The sequence below is a fragment of the Anneissia japonica genome, unplaced genomic scaffold (assembly GCF_011630105.1).
Source record: "Anneissia japonica isolate Jap-2015-1 unplaced genomic scaffold, ASM1163010v1 scaffold241_len727266_cov204, whole genome shotgun sequence".
NCBI lineage: Eukaryota > Metazoa > Echinodermata > Crinoidea > Comatulida > Comatulidae > Anneissia > Anneissia japonica.
Genome location: NW_022691770.1, coordinates 411465 through 438338, shown reverse-complemented (window position 1 = coordinate 438338; position 26874 = coordinate 411465). Strand labels below are relative to the sequence as shown.

The window sequence follows — 26874 nt, the reverse complement described above, 5'->3', positions numbered from 1 at the left end:
GTCACTGAATACGTGTAGTATATCATATACACAAATATAATAATATAATATGGCATGAAATGGGTATACTCTTTATATGTATAGTATTATAGAGAAACCAATTATGTTGCATAATTAACATAGGAAAAATTTCCTATCAGTTGTATGAAAGAAATGCTCTGGAGGTTTTTAAAATTAAATAAAAATAATACTAATAATTAAATATTAGGATTATAGAAACGTACTGATGTAATTCGGTCATGGGGGCCTTCCATACTTTGAGAGGAAATTATAGTCCCGTCTGATTGGCTGAAACTTCTTTGACGCAACACAGAGGTGTTGTGCACCAAAACACGTTCACAAAGAAGGTAGGCCTAGCTTAGACTTACTCTTTAACTATACATTTTGACTTATACAGTACATTTAATATCTATGGTAATATTATACTGATTTACATAACAATCTAATGTTATATATTGGACAACTTCAGGCCTATGAACCAAAACAAGGGGATCATCATCTCCTAGCTAGGCAAGGCCAATGTTATTACAGTATAGTTAGTTAGCCTAGCCTGAAAAATAGTTGGTCAACAGACTGTATGATCAAGGCCTATGTAACAAAATCTACCTTGGCCTACTATCTAGGCCAGACCTACTTTTAAGAAATAAAGGTTGAAATAAGTCATATAAATTGTAGCCTAAATGAAGCAATAGTATAACAATTTGCATGAATTAGGATATATTAAGATTATTTATGGACATGAATCTGGCTAAGTGTTGTGTATATATATAAGATACAACTGTCTTCTTTTCTGATTTTGTGTAGGCCTAGGGTCTATAGCCAATGTAAACTATACACTGTATTGTATGTAAAATATATGTTGGTGTCTATATTAAGCTTGTCCAAGATCACAATGCAAAATTAAGGTCCTCAAACTTCTGGAATTCGGGATTCGAAACCTACTTTGAAAAACTGTAACAACATAGCCTACATCAGTCTCGATCTCCCAAAGTGAGTATCGATCCATATTTCAGATTAAGAAAAAAATAATGACTTTTTCCGTTGTTGTTCCTGACGATATTTTAATGCTTACATAAGTACTTCCTCATTCCCAAGCTGTGTCTTAGCCATTTGTTTTGCAGTTCTATATGGCAAAAAGGACAACTTTCAAACACAGTCGGTTAGGCGAGACTTTTTTATACCATGTTTAGCGAACCCAAATGTTGATTATTTCAAATAAAAATAAAATGTTATTTTTGGCCAATTAGCCAAACTAAAACTATGAACAGGGCCGTGATGTGAACACTCCTTTCTTGGCCCCTGGGCATAAATATATAAATTGAACTAAAGTCATTTCTGTTACTGTAACAAAGTCAGTTTGTCTTTATTGAATTAGCTGTGCTCCATTGAAGCAGTTGTCACCCTGTCTCCACTCACTGGTGACATAATTGAGAACCCATGTTCAAAGCACACTTAATACAGACTACACAACAAATTATCTGTGTACCATTTATCTCCAGAGCTACAAACTAGATTCTAAATCCTCAATTTACAAAAATACATACACAATCTTTTCTCAGATACATTTTAAAGATAGGATAAGCTTACTAGGAAATACATGAAGGTATGATAATTTTTTCACAAGTTGCTAACAATTATATATATATGTAAAAAAAATATAGCAAATTAGTACGAGTACGGTATGTAACAAAAAGAATGACAAGAAACATTTGATTCAGTGAATTTTAGTATACTTTTTAAAAACATTGGCATTAACATTTTTCATTGAGATGTTAGCATAAATTCAAAAAACACTGATAAAACCTCCTTGATATAACCATATACAGAGAAATAAAAAAAAATACATAAATAAGGAAAGGCTATTCTATTATATGATCTTACACCCCATAACTGCAGTTCCATCAGGCGTCAATTATATTTTTCAAAACTTGTTTACATACCATATAGGAGTCAACAAATAAGTATTTGATTTACATACTGACTATTGAGGAATAAAAAAATTGATTCCCATTTCTTCTAATAATCACAATGCAAATGCTTTTCATTATCTGCCTAATTACTATACCAGACATTCTCAAAAATGCTGACAAAATTAATTAACATTCAGTGGAGATCCAGAGATATCTGAAAGGGGAGGGGGGAAGTGGGACCAACAACACATATAGTTCTCATTTCACCTCACTGCAAGTAGTTTTTGTAAATTATTAAATTTAATATTGAGAGCTTATTTAGTAATATTAAGAACATAATAATTAAATTGGCTAGGATTTACATAATGTACAGCCATACACAAAGCGAGGTTCCCCAGTGAGATGTCTGAGATCCGCGATCTTGAAAGACACCCACCTCCAACCCACTATTGTTGCAGCAAATTTTAAGAACAGACACTGTAAATAGCACTCTAATACAGTAAATATTCTTTTTAAGACAGGGTTCCACAATTGGGGGTCCCGTGCCCCGGAACACCCAATAATGCATAGTGTATGCAAGTATGCATTGTAATTCATTGCATCATTCACTTAGGAAAACATTACTAAAAATATGTTGTTAAATGGCTCCTAAATGTAACCATAGTATGTATCATCAGTACGCATATTAAACAAAGACTTGCATATGCTGTTAACTACACAGTAATAACAACTAAAGTGAAGAGCATTTTAATTAAATACTGTTATAAATCAGCCCAGCAATATAATTCAATTCAAAACTAATATAGAAAATTACCACGTCTGAGTCTAAATATTTTATATCTTCCAGTCTTATTAGTTATGAATATATATTTCATTTAATAGGAATTTTATATCAACCACTTGAAAGCAAATACAAAAAAAAATTTCTCTCCCTTATTCTTACATTGGGCCGCCACCTCTTAATTACTTTCACAATCTAAAACGACCAGAAATTTATGAAAGAAGTCATTGGCTTTAAATAAATACAAAACTGTATAAAACATTGTAGAGTTAATTTTTAATTTCATTTCAAAGAGGTAATTTTATTTTACTTCAAATAAAAAAAATTGTTGGATGTTAACTCCCATTCTCTTATTAACAATAATATAACCTTGAGGTCAGGAGTTCGAAATTCTCTGTGCAAATCGTTTGTATCCTTGGACAAGGCACTTTATATACGGTTGCCTCTCTCCACCCAGGAGTACAAGTGGGTAGCTGGTAGGTTTGAACACAACTGCACCGATTACTAGCTGCAATATTATGGAATTCTCCCCCAGGGAGCTGAGTATGTGTTCCATACGTGTTTGATCCAATGACCGGGGTAGTCTTATGTTTAGTGCATTGAGAGCTTGCTTATGTGCGCTATATAAGAATGAATATTATCATTATTATTATTACAACAAAATTATATAAAAGAAATAACATAACAATGGACATTTACATAGCACCTTTTTGTCTACAGATGCAAGGCATTTGCAAACTTCCAGGTCACTAGATTCAAGAAATTATATAATGTGCAACCGCCATCACTCCTTTGGGAGTATTCCAGTCATGTTGCACTGCGGAAAATCCATTACACACACACTACTTCACTATCCTATCAGGTACTTATTTAGCTCATGGGTGGAGAGAGGCATGGCGAGAAAAAGTGCCTTGATGAATAAAACAGACTCAGATGCGACCCCCAATATCTCGATTGGAAGATCAAAGGCTATGCCATGGCTCCTATATTACAGTTAAACTTGTCTGAGTGGACTTTGCCTAACTCGAATGATAATAATAGTCGGTCTTATTTTACATGCCAAGTTGTTGTGTTTTCCATTAATTAACAATCTGTAAGTCAAATTTTATCTAAGTCAAACAATTTTTCAAAATCATTCAGGCAAGTTCAACTGTACATAGTAACAAAATATAATAATCAATACATAATAATAATAATAATAATAAGAATAATAATAATATAATACAAATTATTTTGCTAATGATAAATCATAACCATAATGATATAATGCTAAAGTTACTGTCACCACATGTATGTACAGTATCTGACCATAATATTAATTTTTGTGCAATTTTGAAAACAATAATAGATAGCGATAGTATATCAGTTACATTTAAAAAGCAAACCTGTTAACAATTAGATTATTGTAATACATTTTACTAATTGTGAATGAAATACCATTTAAGTATGATTTGTGAGAATAGCATTAGCCCTGCAGCACACTAACATGCATGCAATCCCTACCATTAAATTACAGATTAAATGTCAATTGTCATGATATAACCTATGCCTACAAAGCATGATATTCTCACATTAACCCCTACAAACAAAATTACAAAATCAATTAACCTATTTTGCATTACTGTTTGAAATGTGTTATGTATCATATCAGTCTTAAAGGGACAGTCATGAGTTATTAAAGGGAAAATTGCATATGCTTATGACTATGAACACAATACATCTCTTCCCCTCTCACTGTTCACACAACCATCCCTCAATGAAAATGAGGACATCAAATTAGATATTATGGGAGTCCATGCTAATCTGATGTGGAGGTAATATACTGGGACTAATTTTGAAGAGGAGACAATCAAAACTTATTTTCACATGGCCTTATCATTACGGTAATAATAATATACCAGCCAAATACTAGTTAAAAATTTCTGGAATAACAATAAAAATTATGACTATTAATATTATCAATATAATAATTATTAATACTAGTATTATGCAAAAAATAATAAAATATTTATAGAACACAAATACACCACAAAATGTAAACGATCTACAAAAAAAAGAAAAAAAAGAAAAGAAAAACATTTTACTATATCACAGTACTATTATGATACAAAAACCCCTAAGACATAAAAAATATGTGAAACCATTCAGGCTACAATTGAGGCATAGCAACATCAATAAAATAATTATACACCTTAGAATTTGTATACTGTACTTTCTCTTGAAAACCCTTAACGTTATTTATTTTTATTTATTTATTTATTTCAAAATTCTTATATGGCGCTCTACAAGGAACAGTGCGCCTTAAAAAAATTACATTTTAAAAGCTCTACTCTTAAGAAAAGAAACGTACTGTATTAAGTCAACATTTGAATAGAGGTGCCGACTCCGTTTCTCAATTAGATTAAACCATCAATTAATAACTTGTCAACATTCAAAGGCACAGAGATAAAAAAAACAATTCAATTTTGTTGATTTTCAGACCTTTTATTTCTTAAATTGAGTAGGGGCAATCCATAATTTTCAACATTTATAAAAGTGTATACAACAAATTCCTTTTTTGTGACCCCCCACCCCCACCCTTCTCTCCTCCTGAAAGAGTACAAAATAAAATGTTGATTTGTGTCATTTTGAGATCATCATTTCATCTTTCATAAAAGAGAACTTATGCCTACACTTTCAACCCCTTCCTCCCCTATAACATGTTTGTATGCTTTTGAATATGTTGAAAATTGTGGATGGCCCATACTGTACTTGCCAATTTAAGGGTCTATGCAAATAACATAGGAATGCTACCACTTTCCACTTGTCTGACGAGGAAAGCATTTTCTTGCTGAACACAAACAGTATATCTTTAAGAACAACATTAGTGGCAAGCGTAACATTGGAATAAACATTTAAACATCAAAATACACTAAATGTGTTCAAGTTGGTGGGAAGCTTCCATTCTGTAGAGAGGGGTGTCCAGGTACAGACATTTGGTAAGCTTGTGACATTCCAACAGGTGGTTGCGTCCCAACCTTTAACACAAAAAAAATATGAGTGTTCAGAAAACTCTAATTAACCACATTTATTATTTGTTGTTAATCATCCTTTTATTACAATTAACGACCTATCATACATAGAAAGTACTGCTCCACGTACACATAATTTTTATTTTTATTTCATAAAATCTAAATTTTATTTTCTTTTAATTTATTAAGCTACAATACATTATTTTGTTCAAAACCAAGTACTTTAAATGTATAATTGAATATTACCATATTTATTTGAATAAACGCCCGACTTTGAATAAACGCCCCCTCTAAAGCCTCATTTGGAATAAACAGCATTTATTTTTTCCTTGAATAAATGACCCCCTAAATGAATGTAAACAAATCTAATGGAAGTAACATCATTCTCAACATATTCCAGTAGAATTACATTTTTTCTAACCTGGTTTGCATCAATAAGTCTTTATGATCACGCAATAACACTTGACTGTAATAATGTGTTGTAGTTCCACATTTAAAATGAAATTAAGGGGCATTTATTTGAGTATATACCTATCCATTTTTCACCAAAAACAATGAACACATTCCTCGAATAAATGCCCTTCTTCAAAAAACCCTTATCAACAATAAATTCCACAGAGCGTTTACTCAAATAAATACGGTATATGAATTCTTGCAATATTCTTACCTGAAAAACAGGCTGTGTTTGATACAACTGTTGGTGTTGGTTCCAATTCAGGTGGGCTGGAGGGTATTGTAGACTGCTCAGCTGCCTATTGCCTGCATGTTGCATGCTGGCTGTTGACTGCCTTATACTGTCTTGATTTTGGTGTAGACTACTTAATGGATGCTGTAGCCTGGGTTCAGGGTGTCTGACCTCACTTTGATGTAGCCTGTTATCCTCTGAGTGTTGTAACCTGGCATCCAGGTGCTGCATTCTAGCCTCCGGGTGGTGGAGCCTGCTGGCCTCAGGGCGCTGCTGCTGACTGACCTCTAGGTGGTGTAGCATGGCCTGAGGGTGCTGTACTCTTGTCTCCTGGTGTTGGAGCTTGGGCTCATGGTGCTGTTGTAGCTTGCTGGCTTCCTGATATTGTAGACTGGTCTCCTGGTGCTGTAGCCTGTTGGACTCATGATTCTGTAGCCTGGCATTTGGGTGCTGTAGCCTGGCTTCTGGATGCTGTAGCCTGGATTCTGGATGCTGTAGCCTGGCTTCTGGATGCTGTAGCCTAGCCTCATGGGGTTGTGTCCTGTCCTCAGGGTGCTGTTGTCTGGTATCAGATTGATGTAGCCTGGCATCAGAATGATGTAGCCTGTTATCCATGTGCCATAGCCTTGCATCATGATGCTGTAGCCTTGTATCAGGCTGTTGTAGCTGAGCATCAGGAAGCTGTAGCCTGTCGTCAGGGTGCTGGAGCCTGTCGTCGGATTGCTGTAACCTAGAATCAGGATGCTGTAGCCTAGTATCAGGTTGGTGTAGCCTACCATCAGGTTGCTGTAGCCTGGTATCAGATTGCTGTACCCTGGTATTAGTTTGATGTAGCCTGGCATCAGGATTCTGGAGCCTGTCGTCAGAGTGCTGTAGCCTGTCCCCAGTGTGTTGCTGAATGGAATCTGAGTGCTGTATGCTCCCTGAAAGATGAGGTGTGAACCTTGAATCATGCTGCATAGGTTGAGCACTTCTTTGGAGATGGTGAGGTGCTGGATTTTGCAGTATCCCTTTAAGCTGGGTAAAGCTATGGGAAGTGTCTGCAGACCCACTGTGATTTATTGTCAGACTGTTTGGCAGTAACACCCTATTCATCATCAAAGGTGAAGTGTTGAAAGAGTTTATTCTACTAACTTCAGGGGACAAGATATGATTGATAGAAGTAGTTGGGAAGTTAGATTTCTTATCTTGAATTGTGTCCATATCAATCAAATCTTTTAAGTCAGAATCCTCATGCACAATGGAGCGCTGAGCCTCAGGCTTTGATGCAACATAGACTTTTTGGTGAGGCTGCATAACAGGCTTTGCGACATAAATGTCAGCCATGCTGCTTTGTGAATTTACTTGAAGAGCAGAGTAACCTATATTGGATGATTTTATTTGAATGGTCTTCTCTATACAATGATCATTGCCTGGTTCTTGCGGCTTGTTTGAGTTGTTTTTAACGGCTACAACACCAACTTCTTCTGATTGTGGTGCATTATTTGGTTGAAAAGTGATTACAGACTTTCGATCTTGAATGGCCGCTGCTTGTTGGCCTTCTTGCTTTTCTACTAGTAATTCAGAACAGGATGTTTCTGGTTGATGGCCTGAGTGGGAACTATTTAATGAACGAACATCATTTTCAGTGAAATCATTAGCTTGCTTTGTAGTTGAAAGTGGCAACAATGTAACAGTTGATTGTGGTAAAGACTCACTACTAATACTAGAGGTACTTGGAATGGAATGAATTGGATTTAGAAGTTTAGTGTTAACTGAATGACCGGAGCCTAATGGCACTTCAGTGTTGCCAGTTTTAAGTTGAGCGATTTTCCCTACTTCATCAACACTAACTTGTTTTGACTTAACTTCATCTACTTTAATTTTATCATCATGAATGTTTTCCTGTTCTGGTTTAGCCTGTTGTACATTTTCTGGTCCATTTGATACAAATGAACTATGGCTAAGAATTTTATCTGCTTTTTTAGTTTTTAATTTGGAGTTTAATTTTGATTGTTTTGTTCCATCCGCAGCAATGTTTTTCATCTCCTGCTTCAAGCGATTACCTTTACTGAGAATTGCTGGTACTGCTTTTGAAACTGTTGTTGGTGTAAATACTGTTGATGGTAGTGATACAGGCGTATTCACCACAAAAGAATTTTTCTCTGCCTCCTTAAGACGTTCAGTCTTTGAACGTACTTTAGGATGTTTTAAGAAAGAACTGAGATTGTTTTTCAATGAACTGTGATCCTCATATACTTCTGGATCTTTCTTCACTGATTGTCCATTTTTATCCTCTTTTTTAGTTTCCACTCCTTCGGTTTTTGAAACTGCAACTGAAGACTGACTAGCCACTTGATTTTTTCTCTTCTCATCCTCATCTTCCAATTGGGTAACATCCTTTGTACTTGCTGATTGAGTCACAGGCATTAACGGTCCTCGTTCTTCAACAATCTTCCCATCAACAACGCGCATCACACTCATATGGCTACAGGTTACTCCATATGTTGGATCCGCATTGAACATACCACGATTGCCATAAAAATTCCTTAATGCATATGCTCTACTTAAGTCGTCTCGAGAACTTTCTTCGCCATCCATGGCATAATTTACACGTGGCATTCGTTGGGGACGCTTTTTAGGGCTTTTGGCCTTGCCTTTAAATTTCTTCTCAGATGGAAAGTAATTATCATCTTCAGATTCACTTTCTTCAGAAGTGTCTTCACGAAATGATCCAAACACCTTTTTATCAAGCTCCTCTACAGTTTTGCGGGTTCTTGAGGAACGACTTGATTTCCTTGGTTCACTATTTTCACTCATAAAAAATTCATCATCAAAGAAATCAATATCATCTTCAGGGAAACATCTTAGCATCATTTTTGTAAATACAACTTCCAGAGTTCGAGCCATTTCAGTGTACTCTGAAAGAAAAGAACAACATAATATACAAGTGTATGTCTTTATTTTGTGTCAAGATACATTGTCAATGATGGGCTAAAAATAACAGTCGCATAATGAATTACCATTAAATTTGTGGACACTGCATTTTCTACAGAGGCCTGTGTGTTTTGGCACTATTACTAGACCTAACTTATAGTTGTCTTGTTTAACATTAATTTAACAGTGAGATGGGGAGCAATGATGTCCTTCATTGGAAAAAAATCATCAGTATCTACAGAAGTTTTAGTTCACTTTAGTTAAACATTGTGAAAATAAAACACTGGTACAGCACATTAAGGCTACTGATGGCTGTACAATTTCTATATATATATTTATTGTTAAGGCAAATTTTACAGATTTTAAGTATTATTTCAATTGCTCATTATTATTTTATGTGTAATCGGAATAGTGCATTAGGAGACCTACATGATAGTGATTTGGTTCACACTTTTAGGAATCCTGTCTCGGCCTGATTTTTTATGCTTTTATTTTGTTGTATTGCAACCGGTTGTTGTTTTTTATGTATTTTATTGAGACAAAATAAATGAAATGAAATACCTCAAAATTTGTCCCAGCAAGAGATATGATCATAGAACTGTATGCCAATGCTGCTGGCTGGCTAAAATGCACTTAACTGTATTTAATTGTGTTTTTCATACATGTTATTGTATTTAATTATTCATCCTTACCACTTTCAGATCCATTGTATGTTTCACAGTTTTCAAACATCAGATGCATGTCATCAACAAACTAAAAGAAAGAATAATTAATGATTATAAATTAGTCACTAGGTTATACTACATAATCTTGCGAGCCAAAGCGTCTCTCGGTGAGCTTAAAGCCGGGTACTCACTGCGTTGTACGACTGTCGGCTGACTAATATAACTCCGCTCCCTGTAAGCGTTAAACGACGCAACGCCGTCTGCTGATTGTTAGCGACAGTCTGAACGGATCGTCATTAATAATGATCAGTTGCGCACGCGTTGTGGAGTTGCGTTCTCCATAGAACTGTGTCGGCCTACGACCGCCAGGTGCAGCAAGCATCCTGCTTAACAATAGACCTTTCCGGAGTGTCAATCAAACTTAGCAACTGACCAATCAGAACAGCACTAGGAATGCGCGCGCATCTCACAAACACGTGTTGTCCCACAAACGCACGTGTTTGCGTATGTTTTAACACTGCCGCCTTGTGGGACCTTAGCAACAATATCCAAGGGGCGGGGCTTAGTGGAAAGGTCAGGTGACCAACCTCAGACTTGCTTGAATACTGCTTTTTGTCCAGCTTTTCCTCCATCGTCCCAAGGTCCATCGGCTTCTCGATATATTCAAGGTATTTCGGGGCATACTCCTCATTTACAGGTTCCAGGAATGGCCAGGAATTGGAATGGCGTTTGACAGCATCAAGGACTATGACAAAATAAGAAAGTGTATTTACATTTCATATATTTAGATATTTTAACATTCTTTTTTGTGTCTGTTCAGCAAATGCTGATCAACTGAGACCCAACTCTGGGGAGACTAGAACTAAACATACCAAGAATATCTTGAAATAATTTCACTTGGATCCAATAGTAGGCCTATAATTTATCTTGAGATTTTCTTCTTGGATCATTTTTGCGAAACATAGTATGTGGGTAAATTATATTTTCTTTTATTGAATCAATAAAAAGAGAAAACCTCAAGATAGTTATTAACAGGAATAAAAAGAATCGAAAAGGAACAAATAATATAAACTTTACAATAATGTATTAACTACAATAACACAAAGTACATTTACATTATATATGTTAACACTTAACATAATAATAATATTTTACCGTATATTAATTAAATGAAATACCCAATGTGGGTGTTATACACCAGAGTAAAGATATTCCAACAATCACAACATAATTGTTCATAAAACTAACTATAAGCACAGAGATATTATGCTATACATGAAATAATTTGATGAAATAAATATAATCATAGATTAAAAAACATTACAAATTACAAATTAAAACAAACCTTTATGCATGCTTATGTACAGAGAATCAAATTCATCATCTCGAACCCCAGAAAATTTTGGTTTCTTTGGTTTTGGTGTTGGCGACACAGAAGGAGCTTGAGGTATGGTCATTAGTTCCTTCGGTATCGTCTTACCCTCGGCTATAAGTCGGGCTCTTTCCTCTCGCAACTGCACACGTTTTGCTCGATCTTTTTAGAAAACAATAATGGTGTTTAAAAAATTGATTTCAAACTACAGGTTTATACAATAATGGGTAATTTTGTTGAAAAGATATGTAGAGAACTTTCTGGTGTAGATTCATATTACCAAAATTCACAATTTGCTTATGAATTATGCAGGAATGTACTTTTCAGAAACCAATACATTTTCTCCTTTGTACATATTTTTTGTTTTATTTAAAATCAATTCATTTCACAAAAGGAAGTAGACAAACAAAAGCCTAGACAGTGTTGGAATAAGAGACAACACCAGTGAGTACAAAATTACAATAAAAATCAGAGGAAACTTAAGATCAAAAGAATAAATTAAAACAAAACTATTTTAATTTATATTATATTTACCTTCTTTTGCTTTCTTAGCTTTTTCTTCCTCTTCTTCTTTCCTCCTCTTTGCTTCCTGCTCTTCTAAAATTTGCAATTCTTTTTGCTGCAGTCGATTTCTGTGACGCCTCTCATTGCAGCTGAACTTATCCTCCTCTTGGTGTCCTTCAGTGTCAGAATAACCCTCAATGTAATCATCCTAAAATTGTGAATATCCACCAAAATATAAATTAGAATTTGATAGCTGGCAACATATCCTAATTCCCTTTACCACAGGGATGTAAAGGTAAAATAGATTTGAGCAGTTGCCGGTGACAACTGCATCCCCTCACCCTCTACCCACCACCCTTGGTGTTGGATTATCCTACAATGCCTGTTTTCGTGTCCCTGGGCAACAGACAGGAAGACAAACCATTATCCCCATAATCTCACTCCAATGAGAATCTCACTCCTAACTCGAATAATTTCTAAGTTGATCTTATTTTACATGCCAAACTGTTGTGTTTTCCATTAATTAGTGATCTGTAAGTCAAATTTTATTTAAGTCAAATGATTTTTCAATGCCATTTTAGATTTGACAATTCAAGTTCAACTGTATAGACAACAGGGTTCACAGAAAGGTATATAGACAGTACAGCAGTGATGTGAAAGTACAAGGAGATATGTGGATGGCCAAATAGTGCAACTGTACATCACCTCCTCAGTTCTCCGCTGCATCTTTTCTTGGATGCGGCCCGATGTCCTCCTAGGGGCCATTTCTAACAACTTCTTACGCAAAGCTTTTTCCTGATAAAGACAATAATGTTTGCAAAATAACTAATTAACTGATAAATCTCATACAAATACTCATGAATATCATTCATACTAGTACCCAATGAATCTGATTTACACTTAATACTCATGGATCACATTCACACTACTACTCATAGATCCCATTCACACTACTATTCATAGATCCCATTTACACTACTACTCATAGATCCCATTCACACTACTATTCATAAATCCCATTTACACCACTACTCATGGATCCCATTTTCACTACTACTCATAGATCTCATTCACACTAATACTCTTGCATCCCATTCACACCACTACTCATCCCATTCACTGTACTGCCTACTATAAATTATATTCACACTATATACTCAGCATAAAAACCAGGATATAAGGTCTATTCACCTTTTCATGATTGCAGACAGACTACAAATTAAATACCTTTTGATTATAGAGATCAACCATTACAGGTAGGAAGTCATCAGCAAGTGCTCGATAGAGTTCTTTCTCGTTTTTGCTCTTCGTCTTCTTAAACTTCTGAGCCAGGATCTCCCAGTCATCCTGCGTGTCACAAACAAGATGCCAACGAGGTGGCTCCAAATCATCATCACTATCACTTTCACTGGACACGGTCGTGCTAGTGGTCGGTGTGTCTTGGCTGTTTTCTTCCGTACAGCTGTCATTTTGGTCTACCTCCAAAGCCTGGTCACCAGCATTCTTCTTGGCCAACTTAATTTTTTTTAGTTTTTCTTTCTCTTTTGCTCTTTCTTTTGCCTTTTCTCGTCTCTTCTTACGTTTTTCCTTTTCCCTAGACACATTGGGCAAAAAAAATTCTTTTTTACAATACAACATGTATTGATTAAATTTCAAATTAAACAACACCTCATACCATCCTCATAAGGTTCCAAAATGATTAGTTTCAAGATATATAGTTTTAGTACAAAGTAAATTTTAATTTGAATTATTACCTCTTTTTTCGTAATTCCTCTTTTTCTGCTTTTGTCAACTTTTTGGTTTCCTTATATAGCCGTGTTCCGTAAAAATACCAATATTTGGCGCCCTCGCTGTCAGAGCCAAGTGGTTCAATCCTCATATGCTCACCAACGGTACCCTGAAACATAAAATAAAAAGAATATCTTTAACAACAACAACCATCATGATTGTTGGTAAATTAAAAATGTTAATGGTAATTAATACCTTGTCAACATGATTGACACATTAACTTATTCATGTTTGGGGCTAATGTTAACATAGCAATAGGGGCCTATAATAATATGAATATATCAATGTCTGAAAGCTTATGATTCAACAACCAAGACATATTCATGTTTGGGGCTAATGTTGCCTGGTAGTTAAAGAATAATAATTTGAATATTAAGGAATGTCTGATAGCTATTGACCTAACAACCAAAAGTTTTATGAACTGATTGAACCCATTTTTATGTACCTTCAATAAATCCGAGACATCCTCAGCATCGAGTCTATAATCACACAAGGCATGTAAAAGTTCTACTTTGCTTAGTGTTGGTAAGGAATGATATGTGGTGTCTTCGCTGTTTAAAGGGTTCACACGCGATTCCTCCATCTCCCAACGATGTTTCATTATGTCACGAAGGTACTTGTCATAATTTGAAGAGCTAAAAGCAAGAATTGATTAGATTAATATTGTTGCATAGCTACAGGTAGGCCTACTTTGAATGTAAGTATATAAGATGCTGTGAAAAAATTCAAACATTCAACTGTAACCCTTATTTCATATACTGTATGTATTCCAATAAATGCCTTTGAATAAATGCCACTTTGAAAAAATGCCCCTCCATATACAGGTATATATATTTTTTCCTCGAATAAATGCCCTCTAAATGACTGTAAACGAAACTAATGGAAGTAACATCATGGATTGATCTTATCAACATTGATCACACATAACCGCAATTTTTTATAAAGACAAGCCTTACTTGATGTCCTTTCGTCCGTAACATCCGAAAAGGATTCTTGCCAGAAGATTCTTGAGGAAATCGTTAGGGTCATCTTGGGTATCAGAAACTAAGGCCTCTTCCAATTCCTGTTTTGCAAATAAATAAAAGATGGAAACATTAATTCTAGAACAATCAAATCTTTTCTGCAAGTCTTAAATTTTATTGCATTGGTCATTTCAAACATTCTTAGAAGTGCGAAAGCACATTTTAGCACCAATCTTATTTTTATTTTATGAGTTCTGTGAGTATTGACATGGTTTGATAACAGGTTTCATATCAGCAACCTCAACTTTTATTTCTTTCAATTGTATTACTATTAGAAAAATGAAATGAAACAGCAAAATAACTGCATGGAAAAACCACTGTGCAGCAGTTTTTGTATCACTGAGTGATATCGCATCAACACTTAACATATTTTGAGCAAAGTTCTCTGCTTAATAATAACATTAATAGGGAGCTTGCGATTGTATGAAGGCAGTAGGAACTAGAATGTAATTACTTTACATAAAGTCATCTGCGCATCCCAACGTTGAGTTTTCGTTGTCGTCTCAATTCTAAAATGCCGTAGGGCCCCGAGTCACAGAAAGTGAATCCGTTCTCATGGATGCGTACGTCGTTGTACATATCGATACCTAGCCTATATATTCACTTGTGGAAAATGAAGGACAGGTCTGACGGCGAGTAATGGCCCCAAGAAAGGTCATAGCTATCTGCATGCTTGTAGGCTATTGCTCAGTCAACAAGTCCAAGGCAATGCAGTTCAAGTTCATGTAGGCTATATAGGCCTGGCCTATTTATTAATTCATCTGAAACCTAAGGCCTAACAACAGTCAGTAACAACAAACAAAAGCTTGGCTTGGCCTATAATAATAACCCAATTAAGAATATATATACTCTACCCCCATAACTACATCATCTGTAACAGTAAGATACATAAATGTTGATAAGCTGGACTCCTCTAGCTAGGCCTAGGCCCAGCTAGCTTAGGCCCTAGGCCAACAGCTAAACATGTATGAATGAGTGGATATCGCTCTTCCTCACCTCTATCTCAAAATCCGGCAACCCAAACTTAGCTCTAAATAAGGAACAAAAATGAGCAATTGTTGGCACTTTCCACCAAGTTTGTATTTCTACCAAAGAGGCTCTTCCCTTTTTTGTATCGTTAGCCATATCACCTAAGACCGAAACACTTGCAGATCAATACATTCATTGACCAAAATTAAGTGCTTCCTTTCGGCCGAATTTTCTAAACATTCATCTTTCCTCGTTTTCTCGCCGCCGGTGGTGTCTGGAGTCGAGTCTGCACGGTGCGTGACGAACAAAAAGGTAGAGACTTTTTACGCCAGACTGAATTGCTATATCATTAATATTCATGAACTGGGTGACCTCTGACTTGCTGAGATGATGATGACAAGAGCGATCTTGTAACGGTACTTCGAACGAAATATTATTTCGTTCCCTCGAAATAATATTTCGTCCCCTCGAAATAGTTTAATATTTTTTCTAACCATGTCCCGTTAGGGGCTCCGTAATATCACAGAAAGACCACAAAAAAAAAAAAAAAAAAAAACCCCAAAAAAACTTGTGTTGGCCACGTTTTGGGAAAATTACAAAATTGGGTGGGTTGGTAGGAAAACTTTTTTTTTTTAATTTATTTTTTTTTTGTTACAACCAAATAATTATGTGTTTACACATAAAAAGTAGAAAATACAATACAACAATTTTGGATTCGCATCCCGTACCACACAGCCAAGTATGCTAGCCTTGGCCCCCTAGTCTGGCCAAAACTATTCCAGCCTTATTTGCTCATAAAGAAATATTGTTCGTTGTCAAAAAAAAAAAGAAAAAAAAAAAAGACTAAAATGCCGACCCTAAATTTCGTAAAATTTAGGTCAATCCGGCGTGACCAAATAATTTGTTTTTATTTGGCCTAATAATGACAACATTATTTGTAGGATTAAATAAATTTTTTTTGTGATTTGTGACTATAAAATATATTGCAACTACATTTATTAGACTTTGCCAATCAGTAGCATGCCGAGCAAGACAAATGTGAATGTCCCATATGTGGAATATTTATTACCCGGAGAATAAAAAGTGGATTAATTGTTAGTCTTCGAAAAAAATTACTTATAGCCTACTTTCGGCCCGGAGAGAGAATGTTCTCTGTAATTTTAGGTTAGGTAATCGCAAATCCTGTCCTGCAATATTCAATGAATGATACCTAAAAAGTACTATTTCACCTTCACAAGTTAAGTCGAGGCCTATTCTCAAATTCATCAGTTATTTACTGAAGTAATTTACAATTTGTATTGTAATTTTTGAATAAATATACCATGAGAATGAATTTGACAATGATTGTCAAATCTTGCTCAATTTGTAGGTAAAATAATGTGTTTATTCTCTTATAATAATGTAATGAAATAAAGGGTAATAGAAATAGAATCTTGTCATTATTACATAGCCAGTATCTTATCATATCAGCTGTCGTCAGAAAGGTCAACATGAATATTAATATCCATAGCAATCCAGTCCATGTGAAAAAATTCTCTACCCAAACAAAAGCGAAAATTAAATAGCGCCACTCATCCCATCAAGAGAAAAACATTCAGTATAGTGCAGCAGTTACATTCGCAGTTCCAGGTGTATTCCAGGAAGAAATAAATGGTCTCAGAAACGAAAATGAAGCCACGGAAGTGAATACAGTATTCAAGGCCAGCGATATAATACTGTAAATAGGATTTTGCAGTACTTATTTGGAGTTAGCATTACAAATAAACTGTGTATATACGTAGCCTACTTTACTTAGAGTTCACACGGTACCGATAGTTAGAACAGACTTTGGCCTGGGGCAGTTACGTCCACCACAATGTTGCTTGTTGAGAGTATTACGATTTTCTTATTTCTTCGATTTATTACCAATACAGTTTCAGCTTCAATCAGCCCATCGCAGTATGAAGCAATGAGAAGTCGTTTTCTCAAAGCAGAAGCAGCTAAGATGACAGGCTGGGATATTGATCTAAATGACAAAGAAACTATTGTCAACGCAACTCTTATGCACTTCAAGGAAATGGAATTCCAGTCGTCGATGAAGTTAAATAATTTTCCTCCATCCAGGTCTTTCATGACTGCAAAAAAGGACATCGAAGCTAGTCAAGTATTTCAAATTATCAGAGAAATGCCAAAAGGTAACTGTTAGTTATAACCAGGGGAGGATCCAGAGATCTCCAAAAGAATGGAGGGGGGGGGGCGGAAGACGGCCCGAAATTGGGACCGATCGAGATATCAATGCCCTAGGGGGTCTGGCGCATGCCCCTGCTAAACATTTCTGTGTTCAGACTCCTCAGAGGTCTTTTGGGCGATATTTTTTTAAATTTTTCTTTCTTTTTCTTTTTTTCTTTTTTATTTTGATTTTCCAAAAGGGAGAGCAAGAGCCGATGGCCTGTGGCATCTGACACAGAGAAAAATATTAAATATAACATAATATTTTAAATTAATGTTAATTAATGCTTATTTTATTTATTTATTTTTTTGTATTGCAGGTGCTGCTTTGCATATTCATGAGATGTCATTGTCCAATATAACATGGGTAGTGAAAAACTTAACCTACCTTCCAGATTTGTATTTCTGTAAAATTAATAATACTGCTAAAAAAATTCCAAATTCAATTCATTTTAATTTCTCAACCAGTACTCCGCCTCCAAATTTGGATTGTACTGAAAACTGGAAGCTTGTTTCCGAAGCTCGCAAAGAAAACCAAGAGGAGTTTGATGAAATGTGAGTGTTTTTTTTTTTAATTAATTACATGCAAAAGTATTACAAAGGCAGAGATAAGCATATGCATCTGTACATTGTAAAAAAAAAACTTTCACTTAAATTTCCAAGGATAGAAAAGAATGTTTTAAATAACTTAATTATTTATTAATAGACAATTACAATAGCAATATAAAATAGACATTAATACTTTATAAATATATTAGCAAAGTATCAAATATGAATTAGTTTCTCTTCCCTATCTGCTTTCTATGTGTCACTTTTATTTTGTGGTGAGGTGGTTTCACATTGAATCTCTTCATAGTTGCCCCCACCCCCCTGAGAGCTCATAGGTGTTACACCACTGCCGATTTTCAGAAGACTTGGGATTCCTGATGCTGTATAGGGAAATATTTTATTTCATTTATTTATTTATTTTTAATTATTATTTTGTTGTAAAATAAATTGTTATAAAATAGTTTCCAATTTTATGGTTAATATTGTATACTATTAACAGACGTATTCTTTTCATCTTCAGGCTAATGCAGACACTATCAATGGTAGTGGATGATCCAATTAAAGCGTATCCCAATGGCAATGCCTCCTGGGCAAAATTCCAGGCTGCATTGAGCGCTGTTGGAGACCTTCTTTTTACCTCAACAGCGTTTGATAGCTACTTCAATCAAGCATTCACAGAATTTGAAGACGACAACGTTCAGTACATGGAGATCAGAACCCTACTCTCACCGGTAATGTTATCCTTTTAAGTCTCATTATGAGAGATAGGAAGTAGAGGCTTTAAAGTCAAGACATACAAATTCTGTGCCATCACAAGATTTGAACCCAGGACCCTGGGATTGGAAGACAAGCACCTTAACTACATGTTTCTATTCGCATAATTTAGGCTTATGTACAGTTTGTATAAAATCGCAACAAAAAAAAATGATATTCTAATTTAGGAGTGGAGTTGTGATTACCTATGCCGTTTTCAAAATATGAATTACATAATATGTATATTTTAAAATATTTATATCATTGTCTGGTTATCTAGACCATAAACAAGCTTGGAGGTATTACCAGCAACAATGATTGATTGACCCTCATGAAATGAGGATTATGGACTTTCTTTGCAAACATATGTTAAATACTGAATACCTAATAGCTGGTTTACATAAAGTATTATTGTATCAACAGTTTACTAATATTCTGTGTGTATAACCAGCATCAATTCTTAATTGACTGTTGTGGCTTGGGAATTAATTAGATTGTTCACAAACATATTTTAAAAGCTAAATCCATTTCTTGATTTACATCGAGTATGTTGAATTGAATTGAATTGAATTTATTCGATGCTCATATATAAAATATAAAATATAGAAATACAATATAGGAATTTTTTACAATAATCAAATACAACGAGCATATGGAACACCCATTAGGCCGGGAATCCAGCCCATTTCCAATGGGGTCCAAATTGCACAATTAAAAAGTTATCAAAATTAATACATATTAAAAAGGAAAAGAAAAAAAAGCAGCATTTAAAAACCAAGATGCACCCAATTAACTAATAATTAGATAGAACACAACAGTGCTCAATTGTAATTATTGCAATTGAGCACTATTCTGCCCCACCATGACAAAAGGAAGCAATGATGTTTGCATTGCTTTGAGTAATTAAGGAATATGGAGCATGTTGAGTTTGTCCCCTGCTTCCTTTTCTGGTGGTTTTTACTGTATTTTTAGTCTCTTACTTCCTTTTTGTGTTGCTAATTACTTGTTAATGAGTGGGATTTGAACATACTCAAATATATCAATATGTACAAATTATTAGTTCTTTGATAGTGACTAAAAAAACTCGAAAAATTGTCAGTTACTTCCTTTTGTCATGGTGGGGCAGTATTGCGTTCATACAGTTTTTTGATGTGTATTTTATTTTAGTAATGTTTCGTTTGTATAAATTGTAGATAAGACATATGGATGGAAGCGTCAGCAGCCAGTTAGACACCATGAAGGCGTTTCAAGATTTCATCCACCGATACAAGATCACTCATCCAGATTTTTATGATGCAAAAATAATCTACACGTCTTTAAGGTATTTCTTAAAAATACAGTTTTGTTTATTAACACCAGATTTCCCTGTTGAATTTTGTGGCTCAAAATAGGATCAAGAGCATTAGTAACATTATATAATGAAATTAAACTTCAGGATATTGCAATATTGAACTTAGGAAAGTGAAAGCAGTTAAAAAACAATTAAGTGAATTGGAGCTGACATCTAAGCCTAGTTGTGCATTATGGAATGCAAGACATTTTTCTGAATGGTAGAATTATTCTCTATTTATTAATTACTTAACATATTAGCTTATATATATATATATATGTCAGATAAAATTTGATAGTCTGGATAGGACATTATAAATGTAGATGAAAGCAATGTATATGTGTATTATGTATGTATATATATATGTATGTATATATATATATGTATGTATGTGCAATAATGCATAACTGAGGGGCCTGAAAATAATACACATATACATTGCTTTCATCTACATTTATAATGTCCTATCCAGACTATCAAATTTTATCTGACAAAACCATGTGACATGCCTAAATATGGTCATGATGACATCACATCATGACCATATATAGGCACATCATGACTATATGTGGGCATACAACAATTTTTTGAAAATTTGGTTAAGCATAAGTAAGTAAATGTATTTGTATGCAAAACATATGGAATGAATGAAACAACTATACATTCATTTTAGATTTGTATCTGAAGACAAGGTTAAGGATGCTGTTTCATTAGCAATGGACCTAATTAAGAAATTTCCTGACACTATGATTGGCTTTGATCTGGTTGGTGAAGAAGATGTTGGCTATTCTTTGAATAAATTCATCAACCAGCTACTGCTACCAGTCAACCAAAATGTCAAATTGCCATATTTCTTTCATGCAGGTGAAACAGGTATGCCTAGTAATGTATTTAATGTAGTTTTATTCATTTGTCTATTCTCAATTCATTAAAATATAAAGAAAACAAAATAACAATAAGAAAACATGGGACAGGGATACATTAAAAGTTAACATAGTAACTGTTAATGTGTTCTTTGTATTAATGTAGCATCCCCGTTTCTTAATGTGATAATTATGAGTGAAGCCACATTAATGTTCATGTGGCTGTTGAAACCATTCTGAATCCTACATCAGGTGATCGACTGACCTGAACCACACACCCTAAGTCCAAAAAGTAAAATAGGGAGTACAAGCCAACGGGCTGCGTAGGGCCTCCACACAAGAAATAGTGGTTGTTATGAGATTTAGGATAGTTCAGCTCTGTTTGGTTTACTCACATAATACAGTGTCAACATCCCAATCTACAATTACAATCACATAGCCCCCTACACCAACTGCCAGAGTTCTTGGGATTTGGAATTGGAAGATTGTAGGGTTTAGTATGGTAAAACTTGTGCAGTTTGACCACAATGTTAAGACCTGTAATCTCAGTATTTGTATTTCAACTTTAAATATTTTTAGACATTTCAAGTGGCTTCAAAAAACAGAATGTCTATACTTTCACCCCGACCCCCTCCCACTAAAGCAACACTACCACACACTATCATGTGGACAAAGATAATATTTACAAAAAAAAACTTTTTAAAATATTATCCGCATTTATTGTTTTGCAGATTGGCAAGGTACAAGCATTGATGAAAACCTTATTGATGCCATCCTGTTGAATACGTCTCGTATTGGACATGGATTCGCTATTCTGAAACATCCGGGTGTTCTAGATGAACTGAAGAAACGAGACATTGCAATAGAAGTCAATCCAATATCCAATCAGGTGAGAGAACATGTTACTTAGTACTGCTAGTGGGTTGGGTTAATTGAAGATTGTAATTTTGATATGTCACATCTGCAAAATTAAAAGTTCATAAAAATAGATTATTTCCAATATATAGAATTTTTTATTGTTTTTATTTAAATTCAAAGGTTCTTAAGCTGGTGGATGATCTGCGAAACCACCCTGCAACTTACCTTCTCGCCAATGATTTTCCTGTTGTTATCAGCTCAGATGATCCAGTTATTTGGGGTGCTAAAGGCCTTTCTTACGATTTCTACGAGGCTTTCATGGCATTGGGTGGAGAAAGGGCGGATCTTAGAACTTTGAAAAAACTTGCACTTAATTCTATAAAGTAAGTCTGTCAACTTAAATAGTATCAACATTATTACCATCATTGATGATGATGATGAAGATGATCTCCATCACTATATTATCAGCATCATCATCATTAAATGTAGTAAATATATTTGTTATAATCATCATCATCAATATCATAATCATCATTATCAACTGTCAAAATTTTAGTATTTTTTTCATACAGCAGAGTATAGCATAGTAGTAAAGACTGATGCTTTCTTCTTATGTCCTTAAGTTGACAAGTCAATCAATCAATCAATTGATTTACATTGATATATTTCAAAAAATTTGTTCTAAAGGAAATTAAAAACAGAATGTCATGGGTTCCAATTTTTCCCACTAGTAACAGAAATTCTTTGGTAATCTCGACTGCCTTGTGCGTTCCCGCAAGCAAACAAATTCACCTTGGAAACAAACCCATCTTTTGCAAATTCCTAATATTTACAATTTGTTACTACTGCATTATCATTTGTGTCCCTGTGTTAAGACGGGCACTTACTGCTCACGACGCTCGTTGGCTGACGCAATTTCATAAAGAACTCAGCGCGAGGATACATGCGCAGCAGATCGTTTTTAATGATGATCCGTTCAGACTGTTACCGACAATGAGCAGACGGCGTTGCGTCGTCTGTCACCCACAGGGAGTGGAGTTGGATTCGTCGTACATTGCAGTGAGTGCCCAGCATTAGTTATCAATTTGGATCAACACATAGCAAAATACAATTAGATTTGTTAAGAAAGCTAATTAAACCACAACTCCCAGAAGTGTCTTGCAACTTGGGACCCTGGAATATCTTGAGTGATACTTGAGTGAAAACTTTCTTTTCATTCTCACTTTCATACCAAATCTAATTTCCTTGCAAGCCTTATTATGGTAACTGTATTTTTTAATTATATTGTCTATTTCCTTTCAGGTATTCAGCACTTTCTGACAACCATAAAATGGAATTGACACAACTCTGGCAAAAAAAATGGGATATGTTTTTAGACCAATTCTTAGAAAAACACAAAAAATATACTCAATTTAAATCAACCCGTAATTATCATTAGATATGAAAATAGTATAGAAGCAATGTTAGACAAGTTATGACCTCATATCATCTTAACCATTCGTCATTTCTGAATCATATTCAGTGGGCATAAACTTCAGGTCAAGGTTGAATGTCATGTACTTTAATTTTCCGTTCGCGCGTCTTAACATGTGTGTACGCGTGCATCAAAATTTATATATACTTAAAATTTTGCCTATTTTTAATCAGTTATAGCTCCTTAAGATGAAAGGTGACCCCCAATTTTTATTACATATTCTGAAAGCACGAGCTGTAGATATGATTTTATATATCATTATGCTGATTGGATATTGTGACGTTGTCATATTGCTATCTGAATTCAAAAAACCGAATTTCTATGAAGGACAATGCACATGCAGTGGTTTGTTTTTGATGACGATCCATTTAGACTGCTACCAACAATCATAGAAACTTAATTTTTATTTGACATCATTATTTTTACACTCATTTGATCAATTGTCTCCCACCTGTGAGTATGTTATCGTGAGACAATTTTCTTTCTGAAGTGTCCCTTCATTTTTTAATTTTGATGAGGTCACCATGGTCAAAATGAATGTTTTTCTGACCCATCCCCTACCATTTTATTTCTAAAATTTTTCCAGAACCCGAGAGAGAGCGACAGACTTGATATTGTCATGCACTGTTTGAAAATCCTGGCTATGGTAGTTTCCCATAATTCATACCTTTTAAGCACAGAGAGATTTCTTTTGCCTGACAAGCGGATCACTTAACTCATCCTTAGTGACGAGTTTAAATCTAGTTTGGTAATAATAATAATGATAATGTTATATTTATATAGCGCATAGTGCATATTGCCCCTATGCGCTTCATACAGAAATTATATAATAATAATGGTAATGGTGAATTGTATAAATAACTAGAAACACACTGACGGTGGAGGAGGCCTGTGTTGAGTACAACTAATTATGCATCCACGATGAGTACTGGTGCTTCACTGTAGCTGTTTCTGGTACCCTGTCGGCCAAACAAGCTTTCAAATTTCTGTTTGAAATAGGCTGAATAGGTAAAATTTATTATTGTTGAATATAAAAGTTTAAAGATTTCAGTGATTTTATTAATGTGAGCATGTTAAGTGTATCCTTACCATCATCGTAAACATCATTTTATCATCATCTTTATTATCGCCAAAATCATTATCAGAATCGTTATCATTTTCATCATCATCATTTTCCATCGTTGTGCTTGATATTTAAAATGTGTACTGTATACAATAGTCACACAGTTTTATTTTCAAATATCAAAATATGTTTTTCTCTTTTTTAATGGCAATTTAAGGCAAAAATGCTTGATTTTGATGCCAAAGAAGTGTTTATACCTCTCCTATCAGCTGAGACTCTCATTCCAGTTTGAATCATGATTATTTTAAAGGAATGATGTAAGTCAGTAAACAGTATCTTTATATTTAAATTGGAAATTTAAATTTATGTATAAATTGGATACATAGATATTGTTTGTTTGAAAACCCTTGAAAAAAAATCATTGAATTTCATATGTCAGGGAAATACTTACAGGTTGTATGTACAGTACATCAATACAAATTCCATGAAAATGTTAATATATTATAGCAGTAATTTTGGTATGCATTATATATTTTTGTGCACATTTTTTGATAGATATTCGTCTTCCTAATCATGTTTTAGAAACTTTTAAATTTGTTGTTCCAAGTGTGCAATACAATACTAAGGAATGTTTATAATTTTTGAAACAAAGAATATAATTGTTTGCTATGAAGACCTACTGGTAGCCATACCAGTATTGATGTTAGGTTTCCAGCTTAGGTGTTGCTAGGTTACCACTTTTGAAACCTTCATATGCCTTCCATTTTTACTTCCTGTACATGCTTTTGTAATAGCTGTACATTTAAAAAAAAAAATTAAAATTGGATCATCCAAGCCCTTAGTTTGTGTGCAGTTAATCCCAAATTGGTGATTGGGCTAAAAGACAGTTTTAATTTATTAATGCAATAATAAGTTAACCAATGCAGAACGATAATGGTATAATTCCATCGGCATCATTTATGTTTAGTATACATGTAATTTCATTATTAAAGATGAACATTTTATCGTACTAATTCAGGCAGAAAATTAGAAAATATATATTTTAACAAAGATGTAATATTTTCAAAGCTTTATCACAATAAAAAGAAATATCAAAAGGAAAAAATGTAAATGATTGTTTTAACGTTTGCTGCTTAGGATACCAAGGCTATTACAAGCCATCTTTGATGAAAATTCAAGAGTGCAGTACAGTTTTCTTCATTCACAATTTATAAAAACGCACTGTACAAAAAAATATTCAGAAACGCAAGGACGAACACCTAAACAAAGTCAGAGATATACAATCCATCAATATACAAGAAATACAAAAATTTGCAACAAATTAAACTAGCAGGTACCGGTACACAGAAATTCAACTATCCACAATAAAACAAAGGGAGTACACAGAGCTTCTGTAGAAAAACCGCATTTTAGCTATAAAAAGCTATTACCATAGATAGATACTTAGCATTAGAAGGATGTGTAAATAAACAGGTTAGGGGTGACAGCTTGATTTGAGGCTGACCAATTGTTTATGGCCTTGTGCAAGGTACAAAGTCAACTCCATATGTGACACACAGAAGTACAGTATTGGTAGGTTTAATTTGCTAATTCACTTTTTAATACTAGTTACATCTTTACAGAATACTCCCCAATATGTCAATATCTTGTCTTTGTCTTTCAAGGAATATGCGCTCTCGTGCGGCAGTTTTCAGGGCCCCTCAAAGGGTCAACAGTGGACCCATATGGCCAGGAACAAATCCGGCCCAACTCGTACAAGCCCTGAATACTGGTCTCCAAAATAACAACTTACAACTTGTTTCGCGAACTTATTTTTTTTAAGATAAAAAAGGCAAAAAAAAAAATTAAATCTTTAAAACAGCGTAGTAACAGGATGGTTAAATGCTTTAAATTTATATAATTAGGAAGAAATATACAGTACATATCTCATTTTTGGAAATTTCCATTTCCCCATTGCAGTGGGTGTGCTAATTGGCCAAAATTAAAATTTTATTTTTAATCGAAATAATCATTATTGGCAGGCAGCAGGTTCGCTAAAAAAAAAAATCTACCCTAATCAAAATCCAACTCCAGGTAGCCAAACAAACCTTAAAAGCCTGTTATATTTCAAATTTTAACCTCAGTAAAATCATTGACCCAAGAAATATTTGGTT

General features: G+C 34.5%; 2 protein-coding genes across 4 annotated transcripts; one reads left to right on the top strand and one right to left on the bottom strand.

Annotated features, from left to right (window-relative positions):
• Window positions 1-1344: 1344 nt before the first annotated feature.
• On the bottom strand, window positions 1345-15929 carry LOC117100113 (bromodomain-containing protein DDB_G0270170-like). The gene is made up of 12 exons (XM_033239687.1): window positions 15651-15929; window positions 14589-14695; window positions 14078-14267; window positions 13599-13741; window positions 13072-13438; window positions 12550-12639; window positions 11875-12052; window positions 11314-11502; window positions 10556-10713; window positions 9996-10056; window positions 6370-9287; window positions 1345-5708 (listed from the first exon to the last, which is right to left on the bottom strand). Exons 1-12 carry the CDS (start codon window positions 15777-15779, stop codon window positions 5613-5615), a joined length of 4626 nt encoding a protein of 1541 aa, XP_033095578.1. The 5' UTR covers window positions 15780-15929; the 3' UTR covers window positions 1345-5612.
• Window positions 15930-17197: 1268 nt separating this feature from the next.
• LOC117100110 (adenosine deaminase 2-like) lies at window positions 17198-25832 on the top strand. Of its 3 annotated transcripts, none has more exons than XM_033239683.1 (9): window positions 17198-17340; window positions 17537-17797; window positions 18152-18386; window positions 18901-19111; window positions 20327-20454; window positions 21137-21336; window positions 22058-22215; window positions 22365-22567; window positions 23487-25832. In XM_033239683.1, exons 2-9 carry the CDS (start codon window positions 17572-17574, stop codon window positions 23620-23622), a joined length of 1497 nt encoding a protein of 498 aa, XP_033095574.1. In that variant the 5' UTR covers window positions 17198-17340; window positions 17537-17571; the 3' UTR covers window positions 23623-25832. The 3 variants fall into 3 exon arrangements, with proteins under 3 accessions (XP_033095574.1, XP_033095575.1, XP_033095573.1); XM_033239684.1 differs by having other exon boundaries at window positions 17239-17370; XM_033239682.1 differs by lacking the exon at window positions 17198-17340 and having other exon boundaries at window positions 17379-17797.
• The last annotated feature ends 1042 nt before the right edge of the window (window positions 25833-26874 follow it).